At 31.1% G+C, this 26,247-nt stretch overlaps 4 protein-coding genes across 5 annotated transcripts; 1 reads left to right on the forward strand and 3 right to left on the reverse strand.

Moving 5' to 3' along the window:
* Nucleotides 1-352: 352 nt before the first annotated feature.
* Nucleotides 353-4,741, reverse strand: LOC109811915 (uncharacterized). Of its 2 annotated transcripts, XM_020375761.3 has the most exons (7): nt 4,529-4,741; nt 4,033-4,110; nt 2,792-3,391; nt 2,290-2,367; nt 863-1,492; nt 733-777; nt 353-624 (listed from the first exon to the last, which is right to left on the reverse strand). In XM_020375761.3, the coding sequence occupies exons 1-7, from the start codon at nt 4,736-4,738 to the stop codon at nt 595-597; spliced, it is 1,671 nt and encodes a 556-aa protein (XP_020231350.2). In that variant the 5' UTR covers nt 4,739-4,741; the 3' UTR covers nt 353-594. The 2 variants fall into 2 exon arrangements, with proteins under 2 accessions (XP_020231350.2, XP_082921375.1); XM_083065249.1 differs by lacking the exon at nt 733-777.
* A 3,347-nt stretch (nt 4,742-8,088) lies between these two features.
* Nucleotides 8,089-11,413, forward strand: HEME1 (Uroporphyrinogen decarboxylase). The gene is made up of 6 exons (XM_020375779.3): nt 8,089-8,246; nt 8,321-8,454; nt 9,286-9,668; nt 9,741-10,025; nt 10,319-10,554; nt 11,045-11,413. Exons 1-6 carry the CDS (start codon nt 8,227-8,229, stop codon nt 11,211-11,213), a joined length of 1,227 nt encoding a protein of 408 aa, XP_020231368.1. The 5' UTR covers nt 8,089-8,226; the 3' UTR covers nt 11,214-11,413.
* A 656-nt stretch (nt 11,414-12,069) lies between these two features.
* Nucleotides 12,070-15,519, reverse strand: LOC109811955 (GEM-like protein 2). Its single transcript, XM_020375813.3, has 4 exons — nt 15,206-15,519; nt 14,758-14,865; nt 13,675-13,952; nt 12,070-12,440 (listed from the first exon to the last, which is right to left on the reverse strand). Exons 1-4 carry the CDS (start codon nt 15,312-15,314, stop codon nt 12,270-12,272), a joined length of 666 nt encoding a protein of 221 aa, XP_020231402.1. The 5' UTR covers nt 15,315-15,519; the 3' UTR covers nt 12,070-12,269.
* A 6,854-nt stretch (nt 15,520-22,373) lies between these two features.
* LOC109811907 (EP1-like glycoprotein 3) lies at nt 22,374-23,956 on the reverse strand. Its single transcript, XM_020375752.3, has one exon. The coding sequence runs from the start codon at nt 23,842-23,844 to the stop codon at nt 22,546-22,548; it is 1,299 nt and encodes a 432-aa protein (XP_020231341.1). The 5' UTR covers nt 23,845-23,956; the 3' UTR covers nt 22,374-22,545.
* Between the last annotated feature and the right edge of the window lie 2,291 nt (nt 23,957-26,247).

Consider the following 26,247-nt stretch of genomic DNA (forward strand, 5'->3'; position numbering starts at 1 on the left):
AAAAAAATCTATAAGGACTAAATTTTTTAAAAAAAGTAAGTATAAGAACTAAAAATCCATTATAAATAATAAAAATCAAGATAAAATAAATGAAACTATAAAGACTAAAAAAGATATTTTAACCTTTATTTATCAAATATCTTAATTTGATTAAATAAGCTTTTAAGCCAATTAAATAATACACTAATTTATTTGACACGTGCAAGAAAATCAAATATGGTATCTACTTTACCTAAAAATCACCTTTTGATACAAACCTTTTTCATGTTTAAACAAATATGCTCGTAATTTATAACTGATTTTCATAATTCTCAACTAATTAGTTTCGACACAAGACTCTTGCAATTCTCCATATTCAACGAAACTTTTGTATACAAATCACTTTTTAAAGGAACACGCCCAAAAGTGAATCAACTACTTGCAAGTTAGCCATCATATTTTGAGTGATATTTGCAGTTGAAGGATTTACAAAACTATCCCCTAGTGCAGGGGAAATTCACAAGTCATTATGAACAAGGCTTCACATTATAGGCCTCTCAACAAACCACATTACAAAGTGCCATTCACTTTACCTGCACTTTCCTGAAGAACATCCTAAGCATCAGTAGAATTATCAGGTTCACCCTGTGAAAACAACTTAACCTAGTAAGTATACATTCAAAGAAAATATATTATGAAACCAAATTAAATGGGGCATATAGACATATTGCTTATGAATTATGATACAATTACATTTGAATCTTCAATACAACCCATAGTAGGATTTTTGGGTTCAACCTGTGAAAATAAACTCAGCCAAGTAAGCATTAATAATGTATTAAACAATTAAAAAAAAAATAGTATGCCAAATAGGATTGCTCACCAAAAGCTTCCTTGAACCTGCCAAGGAAGAATCCAAATCCTTTAACACAATAGCTGGCAATTGATCAATGTCCCAACCAACAACTTTGCAGATGACCTGTGCATAGGCCCTGTGAGCTCGCTTCCTTTTTGTCCTTAGTATGGTAGTAGAGTGCTGAATTAGTGCAACACAATCCTTAAATCTCTTCCACACCTTCTTCCCTATACCTCCACAAACCAAACAATAAAAATCTCCTTCCCTATAATTGTCCTCGTAATATCTCCTCAAGTCACCATCTTCTGCAAACACTTTTTCAAAGAACTTATACTCCTCACATTCTTTAGAATCATAGTTATCTACCAACTCATCTTCATTGTCATTTTCATCACCATCATAACCAGCATCATCATTGTCATCTTTGTCACTGTCAGAACCAGCATCACCAACTAAGAACTTCTGGCAAGCTTCCAATGCTTTGTGTTGCAATTGCAGCACTGCCACAGTTAATTTCTCTTCTGCTGATAGAGAATAAATGAGAGAAGATGATTTGATGTCATCAAAGGAAGGCCATCCTGAAGCTGTAGAAGAGACACCAGCCTTGGGGTTTTCACATACCCATTCAGCATCCGAAACCATAGATTCATGAGATTCCTACATTCAATTTTCATTAGTAACAACTAACAAGAAGTTAAAATATGCGGGAGTTGGGATTTGCTAGTAGCCAATACTAATTGCAATTTATTAGAAATCACAAATTTTAGTGACTCTTCTAAATAATGAGACTTATTAGATGAAAAGTGAGACATACTAAAATTTGTGATTTCTAATAAATGTTGGCCAATAACAGTGTTAGAAAGAGAGAATTCAAAAGTGTTGCTAGCATTTCTCATATAGGCATTCTTTTGCTATCTCGATTTTCACAAAATTGAAGAAAGTGCAGCCTATCACAGGCAGAATGGTAGCCAATAAATACAAATAAATTTAATCTTTTTAAAATAAGATGCTATCCCTTAAAAGCTAGGTCATTGAATTTAATCTAGTAATGTATTTTTTGTGCATGCTCTAGAGTCTCTAGACAATTCACACAACTTTTATTGTAGTCAGTGGTGAAATAAACCTCGTAGCTTTTGAAGGAACACCTTGCTTTGCCACAGGTTACCAATCCACTCCTGTGAATCTGGCAACTATTTCTCTACCATTAGATAAATGCTTGCTTGTATAATTTCATCGAGAAGAAAACCTTAGGTTTTACATAGATTATCATATAACAAAAATTTATTCTCAAAATACATAAATTAGTTGGCATTAAAGCAGCAAATTTTCCCCAAATAGCATTACAACCCTGAACATATAACCTAGAAAGATACACAAAGGATAAAAACAAAAAGAGTAAAGGTGCACACTTCTATTCAGCATTCACCATTTGAGATAGAATGCAGTTGTCTCACCTTAACTATTTCTCCTCCATTTTCTGAGCTCAGTTCCAAGACCTTTCCATCTAGATTCTCATCTTCCTTAACAGAACTCTGCAGAAAAAGAGTTAGCATCAGAACCATGCCAAAGTCTTTTAACCAATTCACATCACTATGTACCCATAATTTCTTTCAAGCTTCTTTTTCTCTTCCTTAAAAAGGTGGAACTGATACATTAAAATAATTAACCTTGTTAACACTTTGACAAAACCATTTTACATACTCCCCAGGCTCAACAAGTTTAGAAACAATTAAGCATCTTTCGTACCATCAGCATTATCATTAAAAGTTAAAACCACACAAAACCAACTAATGCAATCACAAAAATATGTACAAAAATATACTTTAATTGAACTCAAAAACATTAAGGATGATTTTTAGGTTCAACATGTAAAAATAGCCTCAGCCTAGTAAACATTAACTATGTATTTAAAGACTCAAAATAAAGAATATAGATACATCAATTAGAATAGCTCACCAAAAGCTTCCTTGAACCAGCCAAGGGGGAATCCAAATCCTTTAACACAATAGCTGGCAATTGATCAATGTCCCAACCAACAACTTTGCAGATGACCTGTGCATATGCCCTGTGAGCTCGCCTCCTTTTTGTCCTAAGTATTGCAGTAGAGTGATGAATTAGTGCAATACAATCCTTAAACCTCTTCCACACCTTCTTCCCTATACCTCCACAAACCAAACAATAAAAATCTCCTTCCCTATGATTGTTCTCATAATATCTCCTCAAGTTAGCATCTTCTGCAAACACTTTTTCAAAGAACTTATACTCCTCACATTCTTTAGAATCATAATTATCTTCCAACTCACTTTCATCCTCATCGTCTTCGTCGTCTTCGTCACCATCAGAACTAGCATCACCAACAAAGAACTTTTGGCAAGCTTCTAATGCTTTGTGCTGCAATTGCAGAACTGCCACAGTTGCCTGTTCTTCTGCCGATAGAGAATATGCCAGAGAAGACGATTTGATGTCATCAAAGGACGGCCATCCTGAAGCTGTAGAAGAGACACCAGCATTGGGCCTTTCACATACCCATTCAGATGCCAGAGATTCATTAGATGCCTACATTTGATTTTCATTAGTAACAACCACCAATAAGTAAGCATACCTGGGAGTTGAGATTTGCTAGCACAATCCATTGTTATTCCAATTTTCACAAAATTTGTAGAAAGTGCAGCCTATCACAGGTGGTGATGGTAGCCACAAAATAGGAATAGCTTCATCATTTTAAACTTTAAGAAATTATTCCTTAAAAGCTAGCTCTTTGTATTTGATCTAGTAATAGTCAAGAAAATTCCACACTTTGTATAGTAGTAAATGGTGAAATAAACCCCAGATTTTGAAGGAACATCAAGTTACATTACTTGTAGGTCAGCAGGTATCAACCCACTAATGTGAATCTTGTAACTATTTCTCCACTATGACATAAATGCTTTTATAATTTCAACCAGAAGAATAAATACCTTAGATTTTAAATAGATTATCATAAAACAAAAAAGTATTCTTAAAATGCATTAATTAGCTGACGGCGTTAATTGTTGAAGCAGCAATTTTCCCTTAAATCACATTATAAGTTATAACCATGAATATATAATGTAGAACGATACAAACAGGACAAATTCAAAATGGAGAAAAACAAAAAGAAGTAAAGGAGTATGCACTATTCAGCATCCATAGTTTGATATAGATCGAAGTGGTCTCACCTTAACTATTTCTCCTCCATTTTCTAAACTCATTTCCAAGACCTTTTCATCTAGATTTTCACTTTCCTTCACAAAACTCTGCAGAAAGTGAGTAAGCATCAGAACCATGCTAAAAAACAAATTAACCTATTCACGTCACTATGTGCACATAGTTCCTTTCTAGCTTATTTTTCTCTCCCTTTAATAAGATGAAATATATAAAAATTGCGACAGCGTTTCCAGCCACAACATCAAGGTTTTTGGAGTCTTTGCAACTGCAATTGTGTTTTCATTTCTCAGCACTTTTCCGCAATTGAAACCAGGACTTAGGTTGCAATTTAAAACCTCTTTGGAAATAATTAACCTAGCTAGCTAACATTCTGATGAAACCCTTTTGCATGACAAGTTTACAAACATGTTGTTGCATCATCAGCATTGGATTAAAAGTTAAAATACAGCATGCAATGACAAAAACATGCAACGAATATGGTTTAATTGAACTTAAAAGCAGCATTACCTCTGACCCAATTGGCTCCATCTCCCACAGAGACAGTGTTAGGGTACTGTCAAAGTAAAACGCTTCAATGGTGAGAGTGAGAGTATCTACAAATACAATATACAATCTTTCTTCTGTCTCCAGCTTTTGGGCCTTCCCGAGGCCCACCTGGTCCTTCCAACTTCCATGTTCCGCTTCTCTTTTACATTTTAGTTTCATTAAATACTTCATCAAATGATTAAATTAGTGCTAAAATATAATTAGTTAAAATATTTTTTTAATCTTCATAATTTTACTTACTGTATTTTTTTTAGTTTTTATTTATAGTTTAAAATATATTTTTTTAGTTTGCTCATCATTTTCAATTTTTTTAGTTCATATAGCTTAAGATAAATTTTTTTAATCTCAACACTTCCAATTCTTTTGTTGACATGATAAAAACCTTCAATTTTGTGAAGGTAAAACAAAAGTGTCTTAATAATGGACGTCACATGTGAGAGAGTACAAAAGTGATACGAAGTGTTGAGAGACCTAATTTAGAGTAACTCTATCTAAATAAATTTGACATCAAAATGCAACATAGTAAGTTTTAATGATTATCTTTTAGCAATTAATTATCTATATGGAGCTTAAGGTGTGTGGTGGGGCTTTAAGAGTTGAGGAACTCTCAAGAGTCTGATTAGTTTTGGGAGTCTATGGCCAGAGGTCCAATTGTCCCTAAGGGAGGAAAATATATAAGGTTTCTATGTAAGATTTAGTCTCATAAGTTTATATACTTTACAACCTTAAAGAGATGGACTCAAGTTCCTGATTTCCTTATTTTCTCTTCTTGCTCCTAAAATTTTGAAGCTCATAGTTGAGGGTTCAAGGCATTATGGTGCATAACTCTTAGGATTCAAAAGCTCGAAGTTAGTTCTTCCTTCCTTCTCTTCTCCTTTCTTGGTTTAGCTCATAGTTGAGATAAGAGAATTTAAAACTCAGATTTTGATGGATTGACTAATCACATGTGTTCTAGATTTACTACATACATGATTGTATGGATGATTTTGAGTAGAAAATCTCTCATTGGATGAACTCGAATATTTGAGTTGGTGAGAGTGAAATTGGGTGATCTTGTTCAATTCTTGATGCATGTTGAAGTTTCCTCCCATTCTGGATTGTATGTGGATAGTGGGTGATATATGGTGGATTGCATGTTGAATTTTGAATCTTGGATGCAAGATTTTTTTTTTGTAAGTTGTCTTCTTCGAGGTGATGAAGTGTGTCTTGAGACTCATGCAAGTTTTTGGGCAAACTTGCTCATAGTGAGAATTTACTCTATCCAAGCGAGCTCGTGCAACCATGCCTAGTGTGCTCTTTGACTTAGTTTGCTCAGAGTAAATTTTGATTGCTCAAAGTGAGGAGATGTGGAGGTTTAGGGGTGGTCCCTGACTTCACTCACTTAGAGCAAATTTTTGAGCACTTTGAGTGAATTCCATTGCTTAGAGAGAGGATGCCATCGCTTGAAACGACTAGATCGATACTCTTAGGATGCTTTCTATCTAGGCTTTCTCCAAGCAAGTTTCTTAACGCCATCATCGCTCAGAGCGAGATCCTAAACACTTGAAACATCGATTTCCTCCTTTATTGTTTAAGTTGGGTGCTTGTATGAAGTAAGAATGAAGGTTTAATGTAATACCTTGTATGTTGATTGTATGATGATATGGGATAATGTATGGTGATGATAATTCAAATGTTGTATGATGAACATGGATAAAATGTTTGAGTCTATTGCATGCTGTATGATGTAAAAGAATGATATAATAAGCCTTGATATGCTATATTTATGTGGTTGAAATGGTGATGAACATTGATATGTTATGTATGATGGATATTTCATAGTTACATGATTGGAGAGTTGATTTAGCATTGGTGTGCTATTTGTGGATGAGCTATTTAACATTGGTATGTTATGTATGATGGTGTGGTTTGATCTCTATATGCATTGACTTATTTGACTTAGGACTAAAGAAAAAAACGTTATTTTGAAAGTTTCAGATCTCATATAGGAAATCTTGTTATGGCGTTGAGAGGTTAGTTGTTGAAAAACTCTCCTTAAGTAGGTATAAAACTTTTGGAACGGATTTTTGTTGAGTCTCCTATAGATCCTTAATCAATGTGAAGTAAAGTATGAAATCATAGGCTACAACCCTTAATTGATAATTGGAAAGGTTGTGTGGTTACTTGAAGATAATTAGTAGGCTAATTCCATGAGTGACTTGGAATGCATGTTAAGGTCGTAATATGCTTATATCTAATTATGCTAGTTCTAATAGTGGAATCGAATTTTCCTAGTGTGAGTGGTGAGACAGGAGGGATTGATATCTCATTTTAGCTGTCGATTTAGCAGATGCATTGGGTGTGAAAATAATCAAGTTGATTCGGTAAGATCAAGTCACTTAAATTATTCAAGTGTATTACGAGATCTCCGTAGATGAATGTGTAACAACGCATTAGTGAGGTATGTATGCATATAATATGTTGTTGATTGGTGTATTCATATGCATTGGGTGAATATCTTATTGTATGATATGACTTGGTGAATGTTTGATTTGCTTTGGTGCTTAGCTTTTTGACATGTTGAGGCTTGTATGTTATGAACCATGTGGTGTGTGATTAGTTTACATGTGAAGAGCAGTATAGATGTTTTCTTTCTAAACTTGTATTTTTTTTAAAATATCTAACTTACTCTTACTTGTTTTCATGTGATCGAACTATAATGATCATATTTAATATGAAAGCATGACAAGAATATGTCTACAAAGGTGCATAGTTGAGATCATTTGACAGATGATAGCTTTGGATGTTCTTTTGATGCTACTTGAGAGTAGTCTGTATAAATGTGTGTGTATATACATACACACACAATAATTTGATAGAGTGAAACTAACATAAATGTATGAGGAGGGTTCAAATGACACCGGTGTAACTTTTATTAAGTGTTACACCGCTTAATAACTTTATATTAAATATGAATTTTGAAAATCCAACCGTTAGATTGAAAGTTCATATCTCTTAGATCATATATGTCAAATTTTGTTAAAATTGAACAACAACTTGAAGGTAATCAAAGTGTTCATATTTTAGTATATTTTGAAATGTATATATTACGCCAATTTTGTTTTATGAGAATGAAGTATCAAATTATCTTAAATTAATATAAAATTTGACATATATGATCTAAGAGATATGAACTTTCAATCTAACGGTTGAATTTTCAAAATTCACATTTAATATAAAGTTATTGAGCGGTGTAACACTTAGTAAAAGTTACACCGGTGTCTTTTGAACCCTCCTCTAAATGTATATATAGAATAAAGAAGGATTACTAATAATAAATTATCTTTATTAGTTGAAACTTATTAAAAATTGTAAAATTTTAAAAAAAATATTAAATATAATAAAATATTTGTCAAATTATATATTTTTTAATAAATTAACTAAACAAATTTTATGTTGTTTTTAATAAATTTTAACTTATTAGAGATAATATTTAAAAGAGTGCTATGTTGATGGCATCTGTGATAGAACACGTGTGAAATGGCGCGTGGTTCTCAGTCCTCACCCTGGTGTGTGTGCATGTCCCCACTGGAGAGGGGTCAAGGAAGGAGAAGCTCGAAGATAAGGAAACAAAACCAAACATAACGAAACAAAGGAACCACTTTCTTTCCTCTCTCCCAATGGCTACTTCCATTAACAGGTTTTCCCCATTTCTCTCTCTCTAACTCTCGCTCTTATGAAATTCAATTTGACTTGTGAATTTCTCGTTTGAAGCACTTCTCTGGGGTGGAAATATTCCTCCTTGTTCGTACAATCCAATGGCTTCAACGTTGCTTCGCCTCCTTTCAAGCCGAAACCGCCACTCTCCAAGTTTTCTCTCACTTGCTCTGCTGACTCATCTTCTTCTGGTAACCTCCATTTCTTCCTTCCCTCTGCTTTTTCAGCTCAAATCAGGAATTGGGTTTCTCTCTTCTTTCTTAATTGTGCTCAATTTCACTTGGGTTTTTATGGTATGTTGTTTAGTAGTATAAATGTAGTTGCTTTATCTGTATGGAATGCACTGCAAAATTCCATTAATTTAGAGACTGATTGTTGGCGCTGTTCGTTGTGTGATGCTAGAAAAGGGCAATTTGGATGTCAAATGACTTTTTTATAGGTGGTTGTTGAGTTTGATCGAGTTGATTTTGAACAAATGAATGAAAGGTACAGGAAAAGAATGTTTTTTATTTTTCGAAGAGTGAATTTAATTATCATTTGAGCCCGGAACACTGGAGTTGGCCCAGTGGGAGTTCAGAGCAGTATGTACAAAGTGCTGGATTCGAACTTTGTTGTTGTCATGTAATTTTTATTGATAAAAGAAAAAAACTATCATTATTCGAACTTTGTTGTTGTCATGTAATTTTTATTGATAAAAAAAAACTATAATTTGTGCCCAAGGGCAAAGTCAGTAGAAGCCTTAACAATGCAAATAGAAACCTTGACAATGCGGTCATAATTGCATTTACATACTTTTTTTTAAAACCTTGTTTGTTCCTAGAAGTTGTTTAACTTGGTTTCACACATTTGCTAATTCTTTAAAGGGAGGTGGGACTTGTATCTTTCAGACACTCCCATTGGCGAGAGTGTTATGAGCATTTTTCTCCTGCCTTTTTTTTATGTCTCACATGTAGACATGTCTGTGGAAATGTGCAGAAGTTGACTTGAATGCTGTCTTTGGTTTTTATTTTGATTTTGTTCAGATCCACTCTTGGTTAAGGCTGCTAGGGGAGATCCTGTTAGTCGGCCTCCAGCATGGATGATGCGCCAGGCAGGAAGGTACATGGCTGTTTACAGAAAGCTTGCTGAGAAACATCCATCCTTCCGAGAGAGGTCAGAGACAACTGATCTCATTGTGGAAATTTCTTTGCAGCCTTGGAAAGCTTTCAGGCCTGATGGAGTAATTATTTTCTCGGATATCCTTACGCCCCTTCCTGCATTTGGAGTTGATTTTGACATAGAAGAAGTAAGGGGACCAGTTATACATTCACCCATTCGATCTGAGGAGGGATTAAAGACTTTGCATCCGATTGACCTAGATAGGCTTAAATTTGTTGGAGAATCACTTAAGATACTGCGCCAAGAGGTAAAATTTAGTTGTGTCACCTTGTTTATGTCATGGCCATCCTTCTAAGCATGTTTCCCTTCTAATTCTTAGGTTGGTGGTAACGCTGCTGTTTTGGGTTTTGTGGGAGCACCTTGGACAATAGCAACATACATTGTGGAAGGGGGTACAACACGCACATATACAACCATTAAAAGCATGTGCCACACTGCTCCACATGTATTGAGGACTTTGCTTTCTCATTTGACGCAGGCAATAGCTGATTACGTTGTTTTTCAAGTGGAGTCTGGGGCTCACTGCATACAAATATTTGATTCATGGGGTGGACAACTACCACCTGATATGTGGGAACGCTGGTCAAAGCCTTATATCAAAGAGGTAACTTAGAAAAAAATCCCCATTTCATTTTTGCCTGATGAATTTTTATTTTAAATTTTAACTTTTAAACTTTTCATTTTGGGATTCTTGTTATATTAAACCTTCACTTGACTTTAACTAAGTTGGGGGAGAAAAATCGAAATCAAAGGCTACATCTTTAGTTTCTTAATATTTTATTGAGATTAGAATTGCTTTTAGTATCTTTTCACAATACATAAACTCAAGGTTGGATACTATATTCCCTTTCTCCTTGTCTTTTCCTTTTTGTCATATACTGCTTTCTGAATTTCCAGATTGTAAATTTGGTCAAGAAAAAATGTCCGGAGGTACCAATTGTTCTTTATATAAATGGAAATGGTGGCCTTCTCGAGCGTATGAAAGACACTGGAGTTGACGTTATAGGGCTAGACTGGACAGTAGATATGGCTGATGGAAGAAGAAGATTGGGTAGTGGGATAGGTGTGCAGGGAAATGTGGACCCAGCCTGCTTATTCTCCCCCCTTTCTGCCCTGACTGAAGAAATTCAGAGGTTGGTGTCATAGTATCCCTGTGCTTTGGTATTCATGAAGTCATTCCATATGGTTTTTGGCATATGGAACTTGACATAACCATCTACATTTCCATATAAGCACCATTCACTTTAGTCCTTAAATTTACAAAACGTCATTCATTTTAGTCCTTTTTTTTTGCAAACAAATGTCTAGGCAGCATATTTTTTGTTCATGATCCAGTGTCTAGGCTGTGGAGTTGAACCATATTTGCTTAATTAACTGCAGAACTAAAAATAATTAAAATGGCAAGGGAAACTAACACAGAAGTATAAAAACATTCTTTACGGATTTGTAGTTATGTTACTAATCTTTTTGTTTCAAAATTATAACACGGTGACTGAAACTGATATCTCTGCATGTTATGCTACTAGTGTTGTGTCCAACTGATCCCTCACAGTCTTAAATGGGAATGGAATGAGTGGTACCAGTGAATTATCTTGACTTCTGAATATGATAATTATTTGTCAGGGTTGTGAGGTGTGCGGGACCTAGACGGCACATCCTTAATCTGGGACATGGTGTTCTTGTTGGCACACCTGAAGAAGCTGTTGCACATTTCTTTGAAGTAGCTAGGAGCTTGCAGTTTGACACATTTTTTCAAAACAATACTGCAAAAGACCCTAATCTAGTAGCATAAGGACACACGCCATTAGTTCAAGCCCTTCTCCAAAGGAAGAGTGTAGGTTTAGTCCTTCCTTGTTATTATGCTGCTATGAGATGATCAAAGGTCTGAGGATTTGCACATTGCTGTACCGGCTAAGTAGATGAAGTTGTGATTTTTACATTCTGCTGTATTTATAATTGATTATGATAAATTAATTAGAGTATTCCTTCCAATTGTTTGATTCTGGTAAAATAATATTTTATTTCAAAAAATTAATTAATTTGTAATTTGTTATGGCTTTTCTGTTCAAATTGTACATTACATGACCTATGCGTTTCACGTGTTTGTATTAACTTACTTTAGAACTAAAAGGTTTTTAATCCAGAGCTTCATAATAATTTTTTGTAAGAAAAAATGATCAGTTTTTAAATTAGCTATTTTCTAATGTGCACACTTGTGCCCTGGAAATTTGTGTAGTTTGGTTGATTTATATAGAGTTTAGAGTAATGAGACGTGTATAACAAATTATAACATCATTTCTCATGTCTATTTCTCCCCACCTATCATTTATTATATTTCAAACTTCTCAGTGTTTACTTTTTTTTTTTTTTTTCTTTTCTCTTACACAAATATCATTTCATTAAAATTCTTAGGCTTATGGTATGTTTGTTTTCAACTTCTCTAAGAAAGATTTGTTTTTTTTTTGTTTTGTTTTTTTTTTTTAAATTTGATGATTAAAAAGTTATATGATATTATATAAGTTCATTTATTTACATAAAGGTAATAATCTTTAAAAAAAATTAAATTTAAAATACCATAAAAAATTATTTTCTAAAGAAATTCCCAAGCACAGCCTTAAAGTCCTTGATTTTCAAAGACTAAGTCCAAGTAAAATAATTCAACATGCACTGTTTTATTTTACTTCTATATTTTTTTTTTTTTTGTTTAACTTGGTGTAGGTACATTGAAGAGGTAGCTGATTAAGGTTACTTTCGAGCCTTCTCTTAAATATAAAAAGAACATTGAAGAGTAAGTCTAAGACTAAGCACACAGGTGATATGTTACTGCTTGAACTCTGGAATGGTTGCCTTATTGCTTTAGAGCCTCGTTTACAGTCTGTAGGGTCTTGTCATATGACAAAAACCCCAAAAATATGAACTCATAGCCATCCGTTGTTTTAACCTTCATGCATTTTTCTGTGGGATTCAATCCATTTGTAGCAGAACTCACTTTGCTCAACTGGTCCAGCTGCACTACCACCTACATGCTCCACACAAAAAATCAGTACTCCATCCAAGGTTTTATGGTCTCAAATAATAAAACTCAAATCAGCATTTTTCTCATTGGGGGTCTATTTTCCTATAACTTTATAAACATTGTGTGGATATCATTCCTCTACTAAGATATATGCATAACGTACGAAAAAAATATCAGCAAAGATGTATTAATTTCCCTGGAGGAAATTATTCAATCAATAGTCACTTTATTAGATAAGTACACAACCTGAGTACTGGGAGATCTAGTGCTGGTGTATGTATCTCTTTGGTGTGTACTACTCTTGAACCCTATTTAACTAGAAAAAGAATCATGAACGGAACATTGATATATATATATATATATAAGGAGCATATTAAGTGAGAGAAAATTTATTATGAGAGATGAGAGGGTTAAAATATAACCCTTAGATTAATTTCCTCTTACTTGATTAAACCTCAAATTTTCTCTCACTTGATTAATTTAAGGATTATATTTTAACCTTCTCATCTCTCATAATAAATTCTCTCTCACTTGATATGCTCCCTATATATATATATATATATATATATATATAAAGATTTATCACGAGTGAAAGGCAATCCAACTTTATTCATGGCATGTTTATCCGGAACTTCCTGTACTGGAAGCCAAACCAAATCATAATTCACAAACACAGATTCTCCATTACACTATTCTGTTCCTTTTTCTTTGTTGTCATTGAATTGAATACTATATGCTTAAACCCACCAAAAAGAATCTGTTCTTTTTTTGGGTACATACGTTACCATCCACATTCTCCTCGAATATTACTTCATGTTCATGTGCATGAAATGGGCATCTTGGGAAAGATGTTCATAAACATCCCTCATAAGTCATCTGAACAAACCAAATATATTTGGTGGAAATAATCTATCTAATTCTATGCATGCACTCAGGTTTTTTACATTATCATCCGATTAAAGATTAATATGTATGATAATTTTGTTTACTTTTATGATAATTAAACTCTTCTATATAATATAATAACTTTAACAAGAGCTGACAAGTAAGAAAAGTGAGATTCCTTGATCATTCTATAAGTTTTCTTCTATCTGAAAATTTCAAGTCTTCTAAATTTTTTTTTTTTATCTTTCTCAGTCTCAGATTTACTTACCGTAACTACCGAGTAAAAAACAGAAAAAGAAAAATTTAGTTACATTGCTTGAAATTACAAGAAGCCAATAAGGTAAACAAGTACCTTGTAATAAATGCACTGATGCTTCTGCAGGGAGAATGGATGATGGCACAGTGGATTGTCACTGCAAAATGCTAATCTCTTGGTAGATACATAAAGTGTTCCAATTACAGGTCCAGAGTTTGTTGATACGTAGCAAGCATATGGCTGTAAGAGCTTCTCTCCTGGAAAAACCCCAAATGTTTGTTGAAATAGATTATCAGGCCCTCCTGATGCAAGCACCTTTGTTCCTTGAATAAGTTTTGCCATTGCAGCATCAGCTGGCCTAGCACTAACTTTTACTGGACACACAACATAGATTCCCATTAGAATTAAGTTTGGATGTCAAACACTTAAATGAAATAATGGATCCCATCATAAGTAAATAATTTAAGCCTAGTTTGGATTAACTTCTACGTTATGTGAAGATTCTTAGAACTATAAGAAAAAGCTTATAAGTTTATAAATGTTTGTGGGAAAATTAGACAAGAGATCTTTTAAAAATGTTGAGGTGCATTAGCCCTAAGGTAATTTCAACATATTTAAGAAGCTTAATTCATTTTGTTTTCTTTCCTTCAAGTTTATCCACACTAGTGTTAATATCAAGAGTTATTCAAGATCTATACCATCTTCTCCAAGATTGCTACTTCATTATAATAATTTAGTTAAGGTGTTTGTAAGAGTTACATCAGCAGCACTATGACCTATTTAGATTAGTTTCTCCAAAAGTACTTATAATCTTATAATAGAAAAAGTAAGAAGAATAAATGTATCGAACTTAGCTTATGAAATAAGCACAATTTATTTTTCTTATTTTCTTTTTCTGTAAGCACTTAGTATCCAATCATAACTATGACTACTTGAGAGGGTGAATTAAATTGATTAGCCTAGTATATATGCAAAAAATGGAAGAAGCCTTTATTGTTTAGTTTTTGGGTGTATGATTGGTGAAAGAAAAAAAAATCATGTATTCAACTTCCAAGTGAAGATGGAGAGCTTATGAACATTTGATTAATTTCCATAAGCACTTGCAAGAAACAGATATTACCAAAGAAAAAGAAACCTTTCCACCATATATTGAAAAAGAAAAGGCAGAATAGAACTCACAATGATTCCGTATTTTGTCAACCATGATCTCAGCTTGTTTGGTTGCTTCTTCAACCTTCTTGCCATAATGATTCAGTGCACCATATATTGTATTCATTGGATTGGGACCTAAAACCATAGCGGGAACATGAGTGAAACAAGAATAAATTTAGTTACAGAAACACAATCTCATGCAAATCACAAATAAGCATGCAATTGAGGTATGGAACATGATTTTTTTTGTGTGACTGAAACGTGATTAATGAATGCATAACACTATATTCATTTCTGATTTTGGACAACAAACATAGAGCAAATGTTTTTTTTCTGACAAACTTTAACTGCGTGTGGCTAGTTTGCTGAACAAAATGCTGCGTTTTAAGAGCCAAAAGGTGGCATAACACTCTATTCCGTTTGGCTGGTGCAGAGGGAAGGGGAGCAAAAATAAAAAATAAAAAAAAAGACTCACGTTTGGCTGGTGCAGCGGGAAGGGGAGTAGGGGAAATGTAAACATAAGGGTTGTTGCTGTTGATGTTACTTGTGCTATCAATAACATCAATGTCTATGTTCTTGCTCATTACGTTGTTTAGAGAACCAAGAGAAGAAAGAGAGAGAAAGGAGAGGAACAAAAACAAGAAGAGAGTGATAGAAAGGTTAGAAATAACAAGAATAGAGGAGAGGAGTGATGCAGGGAGAATAGTTAGAGAAGAATGAAGGGTCAATATGCTTATGTGAATTTGAATACAAGTTTGGAGAAAAATAGGAAAAAGGAAAGAATGACATGACATAAGATGAATGATGTAATTGATCTTCACAATGTAGAGATATTATTTCCTTTTGAACATAAATTTTTATGATTTTATTTTGGTTATTTTTCAAAAAGGTCTTTTATTAACGGAGACTTTGTATGTGTTTATAAACCTATGTCTATTCTTTTGTTTTATCGACATGAGACTTTGATTGTATCCTAATAATACTTTTATCAAATAAAGAATCATAGTTTAACCACTCATTGCTATAAAAGTTAGTCCACGAGTGTATGCATCATTGACTCATAGAACTCGGTTATACTCTAAGAATTTATATTGCCACTCCATCTGAGTCGATCATTTGGTCGAAATCATCGACTCTGATTCTACTTGTGTATCGGAGGATTTTCACACACATGTCTTCTGATAGATAAGATATTATCTACCTTAATTCTAAATTCTTATAATCTTGCTTTTAGTCCTCTCCTAAAAAGTCTCTCACTTCTATTGATGTGGAACTTTAATTGTACTCAATAGACAAAATTAAAACAATTCTTAGATTCATTTCTTTTTAATGTCTTCATATTGTTTTTCAATCAAAATTATCGTTCTAAATTAACATAATAAAAATTTTAATTTAAATGTAACATAAATTAATATAGATAGTTGAGTTTCTTAAATATGTTGATCAGGTTTAATTCACTAACCATTTTTATAGAAAAGATTTTCTTCAAAGAGAGAAAACTCATTTTGATGATCTTTATATTTCGAAATGAATTAATTTTTAATTATCGTTTTAACGAAATATAGTCAGCTGTTCCTGGGCTTTTTCCAAAAATTAATTGCAAGAAAATTCAAGAGTTGGAAATATGTTGAAAGAATATAATGACATAAGTGACTTCTTGTACTCATCTGCATGTCACTACATTAATAAGAATATTTGAATTTAATAAGAAGCCATTTCAATTATACCTGTTTTAGATAGTAGTGACCTATTCTATAGTTGCACATATGTATAGTGAATCAATTGGAATGAAAAAGAATGGTCATCCAAGAATAAAATTTATTTCTTTCTTTTGTCTAACAAGATAAGGTAGAGGATGTTGAATAATAGTTCAAATCATCATGTTTATTCGGTGTTGAGGTTGTTGGGTGTTAATTAAAGAGCTAAGTTCAAACTTGATATCAAAGGTGTAGAAAAATGGCTTCATATGCTTCTGGTTTGCAGTGTCTGTGAGAATAATGCAAAAGTTTGAAAGAATTTATGTGAAAGTTTCTGTTATAAAGGCTGAACTATGTGAAATCTAAAAAAGCAAATATTCTCAAATGTTTTGAAATGGTACGTGGGTGGTTCCTTATTCAGGAACTGGGAAATAATCTAAAGTACTGCTACAAAGGTAACGACGAATATATTCAAGATAAAGGAACACAATGAGGAAAAGAGATTCTGCTTCTGCAGAATACGATGCTAAAAAGCCTAGTGTGAAAGCAAAATAATAAAATACAGCACATATTTTAACAATATATTCAGAATAAATAATTCAGATATTCCAACGGGTTAGTCCAGCAATACAAGTTGCATATTCCAACCCTCAAGTATTGTAATTATGCAATTTTGATCTCCAAAATTTTAATTGAGTAATTTTAGTCTTTAAAAAATTATAATTGTGTAATTTTGGTCCTTTAATTTTTAATTGAATAATTTTAGTCTCTCAAATATTATAATTATGCAATTTTAGTCTCTTTTATTAAAAATTTAATAATTTTAATATATATATATATACAATATTTTAAAATTATACAATTATTTATCTATTTAAGTTAACGAATATTATAATTTTTTTCAATGTATCAAATGATATATATTTATTTTTAATAAATAAATAAAATTTATATATTATTATTTTTATAATATTACTAATAAATTAATATTAATAATATTATTAGTATATTTATAGATAAACTAATAATTTGATAAATAAAATTTATTATATATTAATATATTTTTATAAAAATATAAGTATATTAATTAGAAATATACATATCTTTTCTTATATATTTATATTTTTGTAAAAATATATTAATATATACTAAGTCATATTTATCAAATTATTAGTTTATCTATAAATATACTAAAAATATTATTGATATTAATTTATCAATAATATTAAAATACTAATAATATATAAATTTTATTTATTTAGTAATAATAAATATATATCATTTGATATATTAACAAAAATTATAATATATGTTAACTTAAATAAGCAAACAATTGTATAATTTTAAAACATTATATATATATATATATATATATATATATTCTAAAATTACTAAATTTTTTAGTGAAAAAGACTAAAATCGCACAATTATAATAGTTGAGAGACTAAAACTGTTCAATTAAAAATTAAGGGACTAAAATCACACAATTACAATCTTTTAAGGACTAAAATTACTCAATTAAAATCTCGATGATCAAAATTGCACAATTACAATACTTGAGGGATCAAAAACACAATTAAACCTAAATATAAGTATCTGTAAAAGCATTTTTTTTTTATGTACAACACTCTTTAGTCTTCTAAGATTTTTTGAAATTCGATTATTTTTTTAAAAAATTATTTGATTTAGATCTTTCTAATTTGAAAGTGCACCAAGTAGTTTAAATAGCGTTTAGAAATAGTTATAAAGTACTGTATAAACTACTTCAATGGTCAAAAGTGATGTATTTTTAAATTAAAAAAATTAATAGAGCTTGAGAAATTTTAGAGAGTTAAAAACATATTTTATCCAAAAATGAATAATTATACATGTTTGAGTGTCTTCTAATAACAAGTAACTCAAAAGTCATAAAAATAACAATATCAGATTCGTTGATAATCTTTTACATCGACCGTGCATGCCTACTAAATTCTCATATTCATTGCCATTCACTTTATATATCATAAGATATATATATATATATATATATATATATATATATATATATATATATATATATATATATATATATATATATATATAATAAGAGAGTTCAAATGATATCGGTATAATTTTTACTAAGTGTTACACTGCCAATAACTTTATATTGATTGTGAATTTTGTAAATCTAACCGTTAGATTGAATGTTCATATCTCTTATATCATATATACAAAATTTTATATTAATCCAAAATGATTTGATACTTCGTTCTTATAAAACAAAATTGACGTAATATATTTATTTCAAAATATACTAAAATATGAACATTTTGATTACCCTCAAGTTGTTGTTCAATTTTAATAAAATTTGACATACACATATAAATTGATATGAACTTTCAATCTAACAGTTGGATTTATAAAATTCACATTTAATATAAACTTATTAAGCGGTGTAACACTTAGTAAAAGTTACACTGGTTATCGTTTGAACTCTCCTCTATATATATATATATATATATATATTTTTTTTTTTTTTTTAAATTCCTTTAATTTATTAATTATTATTATCTGATGCCGATTGGAATTTAAACCTATGAGAATATAGAAGGCAAATTCTTGATATGACTGTATTATTGCTGCTGTTATTAATTAAATTGTTAAAGTCAAGCAAAACTTGAAATTTTAGAGATTCTTATCTGTTTTGCTTGATGAATAAATCATGGTGATGGAAAATAGAAAGTATATAGGGACTGTACCAATGAATTATTTTTGCAATTGGGTAAGTATAAATTCGAATATCATATTTGTTTGAAATGAAGTTTTACAGGATTAAAATAATTAAATTGAATACTGATAAATAAAAAAAAATTAAGTTGAATGTGTGGCTATTCAAATGAGCAACGTCAAATATTCGACTAGTGTGGTGACACTCATTTCATTATTTGTGGGGGATGACATATTACATGTATAATTCGTTGTAGCTGCTTGTTCTGATTTAAGTGCTCATATATTTTATGTAACTTATATCATTTTTCAACTTCTACATTACTTGAATTCAAGATGAATTATTCTTAAATTAACTAATTATTATTTTTAATATTAGATCATTCCTATTGTTATTATATTTTTTTCACTGAAAGCTGCCAATGATATTAGTTAAAATTATATTATAAATAATACATTAAAAAACATATGCCACTTTGACACACGTATGTTTATTATATTAGTTACCCATACAATTATTAGCATGCTTAGTTTTATATATAGAATAAAGAATTATAATTTAGGCTAAAATAGTATTTTAGTTCCTTATAATAATTGTTTGTTTCAATTTAGTCGCACTTTTATTTTTGATCTCAATTTGATCCCTAATAAATTAATTGGTTGCAATGTCGGACTTCTGTCCAAATTATTTAAACGGAGTTAACTGTTAGCCACGTGGATGCCACGTAGATGCATAGGTGGATGCCAAATTTTTTGAAAACACCTGGAACTAGAACAGTCCGTTCTGAAACCAGAACGGGCCGTTCTAGGTGCACTTTTGGTGTGTTAATTTTGCATCCGAAACGACCCGTTCCAGGTGCAAAATTAACACACTAAAAGCGCAACTAGAACAGGCCATTCTGGTTTCAGAACGGGTCATTCTGATTCCAGAATGCCAAATACAAACTATCAATGATTATAGTTCACGGTTGTGAATCGTGGAAGGAAAAAGACCTAAGGTACAAAACATTTCAAACACTAGATTTGGTAATATTGTCAATGGAAATTGATAACTTCAATTGCTAAACAGTTAGACTATACAGTGTATCATTAAGGACAATGTAGTTGGGCTATACAGTGTATCATTAAGGACAATGCAGTGTATCACTAAAGACAATAGTAACAGATTTTATTTCATTGTTAGTCAAACTGGAGTGAACCACTTACTACCAAATTGATACTATATAGTAAAGGATGAAATGACATGGTATTTTTCCTTGAAATCATTAACGATGTACCCCAACAAAAATAACCTGTTTTTGAAGAGGTAGAACCTGAAATAAAGGAAGAGGATACACAGGACTAACATTTCACCATACAACCACATGCAGGGACGGATCTAAGTTAATCATAGTGGGGACACTTGCTCCCACTAAATTTTTTTTTATTCTTTTTTTATATATATAATATTAATAATTTTATAAAATATATATTATTAATTATATTTTAATTATTTTGTTATATCTAATATAATAAATACATTAATATTTTTTTATATTTTATTTTATTGTTTAATTATTTTTTATTTTGTGGTAAAATTATCTTCATTTTTAATGAAGAAAAAATTTACTTACTTCAAGAGTAAGTCTTGATAGATTTATTCTACTTAATAATTAATGTTCTATATCAAATTTTTAAAAATTTAATTGTTAAATTAAAAAAAAATTCATGTATATATCAAATTTATAAAATTTTTTAAAAAATTAAAAATCATATGATACTTCGTTAAATTAATTCAAAATAACATATAAAATATTTTTGTTTTAAATGAGTGTAAAAATTTAGAGGACACTAAAAGAAAACAAATTAATAATTTTATTATGTTTATCTTATTAATTTTTATCATTTTATTCCTCTAATTTTAAATAAGTTGCAAAAAATTATTAAGTGACACTTAAATATTTCTTCAGACAGAAAGAGAAAAAGGAAAAGTTATCACTCTATTTATAAGACAAATGTATTTTATAAAATAAGTAATTTTAAAATTTTTACCATAAAAAAATATTTTTCAAAATTATTATAGTTTTGGAACGGGCCGTTCTAAATCCAGAACGGTCTGTTCTGAAACAAGAACGGGACGTTCTGGTTTCAGAACGGGCTGTTCTTTTGTACTCGTGATGTGTTAATTTTGCATCTGAAACGGTCCATTTCAGATGCAAAATTAACATACCAAGAGTGCACCTAGAATGACCCGTTCTGGTTTCAGAATGGGTCGTTCTGGTTCTAGGTGTTTTCAAGAAATTTGGCATCCATTTATGCATCTACGTGGCATCCACGTGACCAATAGTTAACTCTGTTTAAATACTTTAGACGGAAATCTGACATTGCAACCAATTAATTTATTAAGGACCAAATTGAGACCAAAAATAAAAGTGGGACTAAATTGAACCAAACAATTATTATAAGGGATAAAATAGGTTTTTAGCCTATAATTTATGTAGTATTTGAGCCAACTTAATTCAGTGTCTTCCTCATTTTTATCCCCTATCCTCCTTTTACGAGTCTTTTCTTAGGAATAAAAACAACAACTAATTTATGGTACCTTTATAAAAGGCTTTTATTTGGTTAAAATATATAACTTTTATAGGTTTTCCAAACAGAAAAATAAACATGCATGCACTCGCGCACTCACAAAAGTTAAAACAAATTGTAGTTTTGAGTAGTAAAGTAAAATAGAGCAATGTTAATGATTAACATTGATCTGAAGTTATCTTCAAATGTATTATTTAACCTTATTAATCTACAATAAAAACAAAAGTGTACTTCTTACATGTTAACATTCTACGCGAATTAGTAAAATATTGCGATTGTAAATTTTTTATATTAAATTAAATATGCATATTGATATCAACATAGTATGACAAGGACAGAATCAGAGGACCCCTCTAAGCTGTAAAAGAAATTGTCATTTCCTTTTTCTTTTCTCTACTTATGGTATTTGCTCCAGAAATTGAAATTCTATGCTCTGATCTTAATCATTTCTGCCCCTAGGGTGATCTGCTTATGTGTACGTAGTTTTTCCTCACCAGCATTACAAGTTTACAACCACAGATAATAAAGTTCAAACCATGAAATAATATTTAAACAGAATTCATTAGTCCTACTTGAAACAAATCAATTGCAAAGAAATAGTTTCAAGCTATCCCTTACCAACTTAATCAATTTGCTAAGGAAACTGGAAGAGAAAAACAAGAATTGTACTTTAGCCCAAACCAATCATAAATTTATTGCAAACTTGGTTTATTTTACATCCATGTCCTCTACACACAGGACAGGACAGAAATAACCATCACTTTATTTCAATCTTAAACCACTATTTAGAATTAATTGAAGTAACTGCATATAATCTGCAATACCAAGCCTTTTCTATATACTAATTAGGCACCTTAATATACCCCACATGTGAGGAATTAGCCACTCTAGTAAGTGTTTGCAGATCATAAGCTATCCAACACCTTGAGTTCTCTCTATGGTAGAAGTACCCCACACACTTGCAATCCTTGGTACATTTGTTTCCACAATTACTCTCACTCACTCTATCCCCTGTGGTGTATTTGCTCATGTAATGGTCAACACCTTCAACTTTGTAGTAGTGGAACTCACTAGCCTTGCATGATGTCACAGCCTTGGAAGTGCAATTGTTGCTCCACCCAAATAGTCCATTTTCCAAAGGACAAGCCACACATTGGTTATCCTCACACAACCCAAATTTCCCACACCTCTCAGGCAATTGGCACTCACTCTCATCAGAGTCTCTATCAAATAAAGTGTAGGTCACTTGCCACACACCATCACGCACATCAAGAAAATAAGTGTGCATCCTAATGTTGCCATCAATGCCAAGCCTAAGGTATGTTATGGTGCTGTTGTTCACTGGCCTGCCAATGATTCTATTCCCACTAGAGATGGAAGAGTTGGCCACATGGTAATCAAATCCAATTTCAAAAGTCTCTGAGTCAGATGTGAGGGTCACATTTTCCAACGAGCCTTGTGGAATGGAGAACCAATCAGATGAAAACCAATAGAGAATTGGCCTAGGAGAGTTCTTGCTCTTGTAGTACAAAGCCAACCCTTTAGGCTCCAAAACCAAACTATAAGGGCCATCTAGATTTTCTTCAGAAAGCCTACTAACCAACTTGTTAGGCCCTTTTGCTCTAAGATACTGACCAACCAAAAGGGTATCCGTTGGATGGTCAAAACTCTGCCAAACGAACTTACCTTGTGCATCAAGTAGGACCATGTTGCCATTTGGAAGCAACCTGAAGGCCACAACACCCTTGTTGGAAGTGTTGGTTTGCCATGCAATTCTACCATCTGCATCAGCCAAGACAAGGTTGCCATCAGTGCCAAGTGAAAAAGTGGCATTTTCTCCAACTGGGGTGCCTCTATTGGCCTCCCAAACCCAACGAAATAGCTGCTCCGAGCGTTGGAGTCCTACACGCAAAGCCAAAGTGAAGGCATTTGGGGTGGTGTTGTAGAAACCTACTTGGAAAGGTGAGTTGAAGATGCTTATCATGCGGTAATCAGCACCATACTCAACAATGAAGGGTCCAAGTTCACCCGAGTTCACAAATTTGAAGGTCTCGTTCTGAGGAACAATAGCGTGAGCTATGATGGTGAAGAACGAGAATGAGAATAAGAATAAGGTGAAAAGGGAACTAGAAGAAGCCATTGTTGCTGTAATTGATGGACATGTTCTGCTATATGCTATATATAGTAAGAATTTAGAACTTGGTCAAAGTTTTCAGCTCAAAAATGTGAAGAATGAATGATCTAGATTTCGATCAAGATCAAACTAGTACAACAGTAAAGGAAAACATATTTTTAATGAGTGCATGAGTGGATCATCATCTTTATATATAAAAAAATAAATACCTTGTGACAAGAAAGATGTCACAGGTCATGAATTTCCGTGTTGTCGAGTGCAACTCGGCGCATTTTTTTTTGCGAAAATGGTCCTCCGTTACCTAATTGATTAGAACGTCGACGCATCTATTTTTATTTTCGGATAAGATCTTTAGAAAAATGTTCATTAAAATAAGATTGCTTTTACAAAACACTAAGTGGTGAGATTATTAACAATGGTTTTCTGTCTTTGATGTCCCATTTCATTCGGAGAGATATTTTTTTTTTAACATATTAAGTGATGAGATTATTTAAAAAAAAATAGAAAATATATATTTAATATATTGTAAACTAAGTGAAAATTAAATCTAATATGGTAGACCCATTTTTTCTTCTTCTTGAAAATAAGTTCGAGATTTAATATGAGGTGTTCCATACTATAACATTATGTTTGGTTTAAAAATCAATATATGAGCTGGCTTGTTAAGTCAACGAGATTTAAGATGGTCAAAGATTTGAGCTGCCAGTTGTTTTCATAATTGTGTTCAAGGATTGTCTTTTCTTGACAGAATCATATATGGCCTGTCGCATTGCCACGTTACAAGTTTTTTTTTTTAATTTCATTTTTATTTTTCTCAATTAAGTTTTAATTTTTAAAATTAAATAATTTAATTATTTATTTTCTTTTAAATATATAGAATTTTATGATGAATGCAGTGCAGGTTCTTTCTGAGTAAAAATGAGAATTTAAATATTTTAGGTAAAAATAAGGAATGGGTAAACTTATTCAGTTTCAAAATAGAAACGAAAAAATTTACAAAATTGATTTGTTTTTCTTCTTCTTATTTTCACCGAGGTGCATTTTACTTCAATAATAAGAAACAAATTGATTAAAAAAAACAGCACCTGTCATTAGACCAGGTGCAGTGTTTGAAGCATAGAAAAGCTTAAATAATTTAATTTGATATATCCTCATATATAAATAATAGCTAGCATAAGGTAAGTTTAACGGTGGGATTAGAGTTGATAACATTGTTACTATTGTAAATAAAAATGTGTAAACTACTTTGGTGGTGGCTGGTAGTGAGATTATTGATTCAGACAGTGGATTTGCTCAAAATGAAACCAATGACCCAATGTCGACTTTAAATGTCCATATCCACCTTTTTTACTTACAGGGGTTAGTAGTACGTAATCGAATATGTTATGAGTTAAATACCTATACACGTTCGGTATAAATTTTTTTTACACTAACAACTAATCATATCTTTTAATAGTATCTTGCTTATTTAATAAAATAATAATAAAATAAGTAACTTTAAAATATATGATTGATTTTTAGTGTAAAAATCTTTACACTACCGGTGTATAGATGATTAACTTATATGTTATTTACATTCGTGAATATATTTTTAGTTTCTAGAAAATGAATAAGTTGTTATTTTGATTTTTATAAAAGAATGTTTTCATTCTTTTAAATTTAAAATTATTATTTTTAATTTATGTTATTATGTGATTATTTTAACCACTTTTTTGTTTATTAAATGTTAAGTTTATTATTTTAAGTATTATCCACAATTGTTAGTTGTATCATGTATTAGTGTGTCATATTTTTTATTTTTTTTTATAAATTTTTAAAATAAATGTTATTATCTATTTTAGAATCATTGTTAAGGATAAAAATTGTAATTGTAAATTTTAGAGAGGGAAAAATTAAAGAAAAATAATATACAGTGACAAAAATTAATGTTACCTCATTTTACAAGGACTAAAAATAATCTTAATAAAATTTAGAAGGATAAAAAGTAAAGAAAATAATTATAAGAACAAAATTAAAATCAAAACTTATTCATTTTATAATAATTAAAAATATATTTAAGTCTTAATTTAGTTATGTTGGTTTTTCAAATTTAATTCAATATAAGAAATTTTAAATTAGATAAGTTTTAGGTTTTAGGTTTTAATTTTTTTAATATCTTTTCTTAAAAATAAAAAGATATACCATAGATATAATATAAAATAATTAAGAGTATATATATATATATATATATATATATGAAGTTTATTCAATGAGAACATGTTGCGAGACCTAATTCCTCTAAAGTGATGAGGAAATTGCATCTTAGAAAATAAAGTGTAATAATAATAATTTTTAAAAAATCAACGGTTGATATAATTAATTTTAAATTTTATCTTGCAAGAATTTGTTTAATCACAAATCTTATTCATT

This window comes from Cajanus cajan, chromosome 10, assembly GCF_000230855.2.
Source record: "Cajanus cajan strain Asha chromosome 10, NIPB_CcT2T_4, whole genome shotgun sequence".
NCBI lineage: Eukaryota > Viridiplantae > Streptophyta > Magnoliopsida > Fabales > Fabaceae > Cajanus > Cajanus cajan.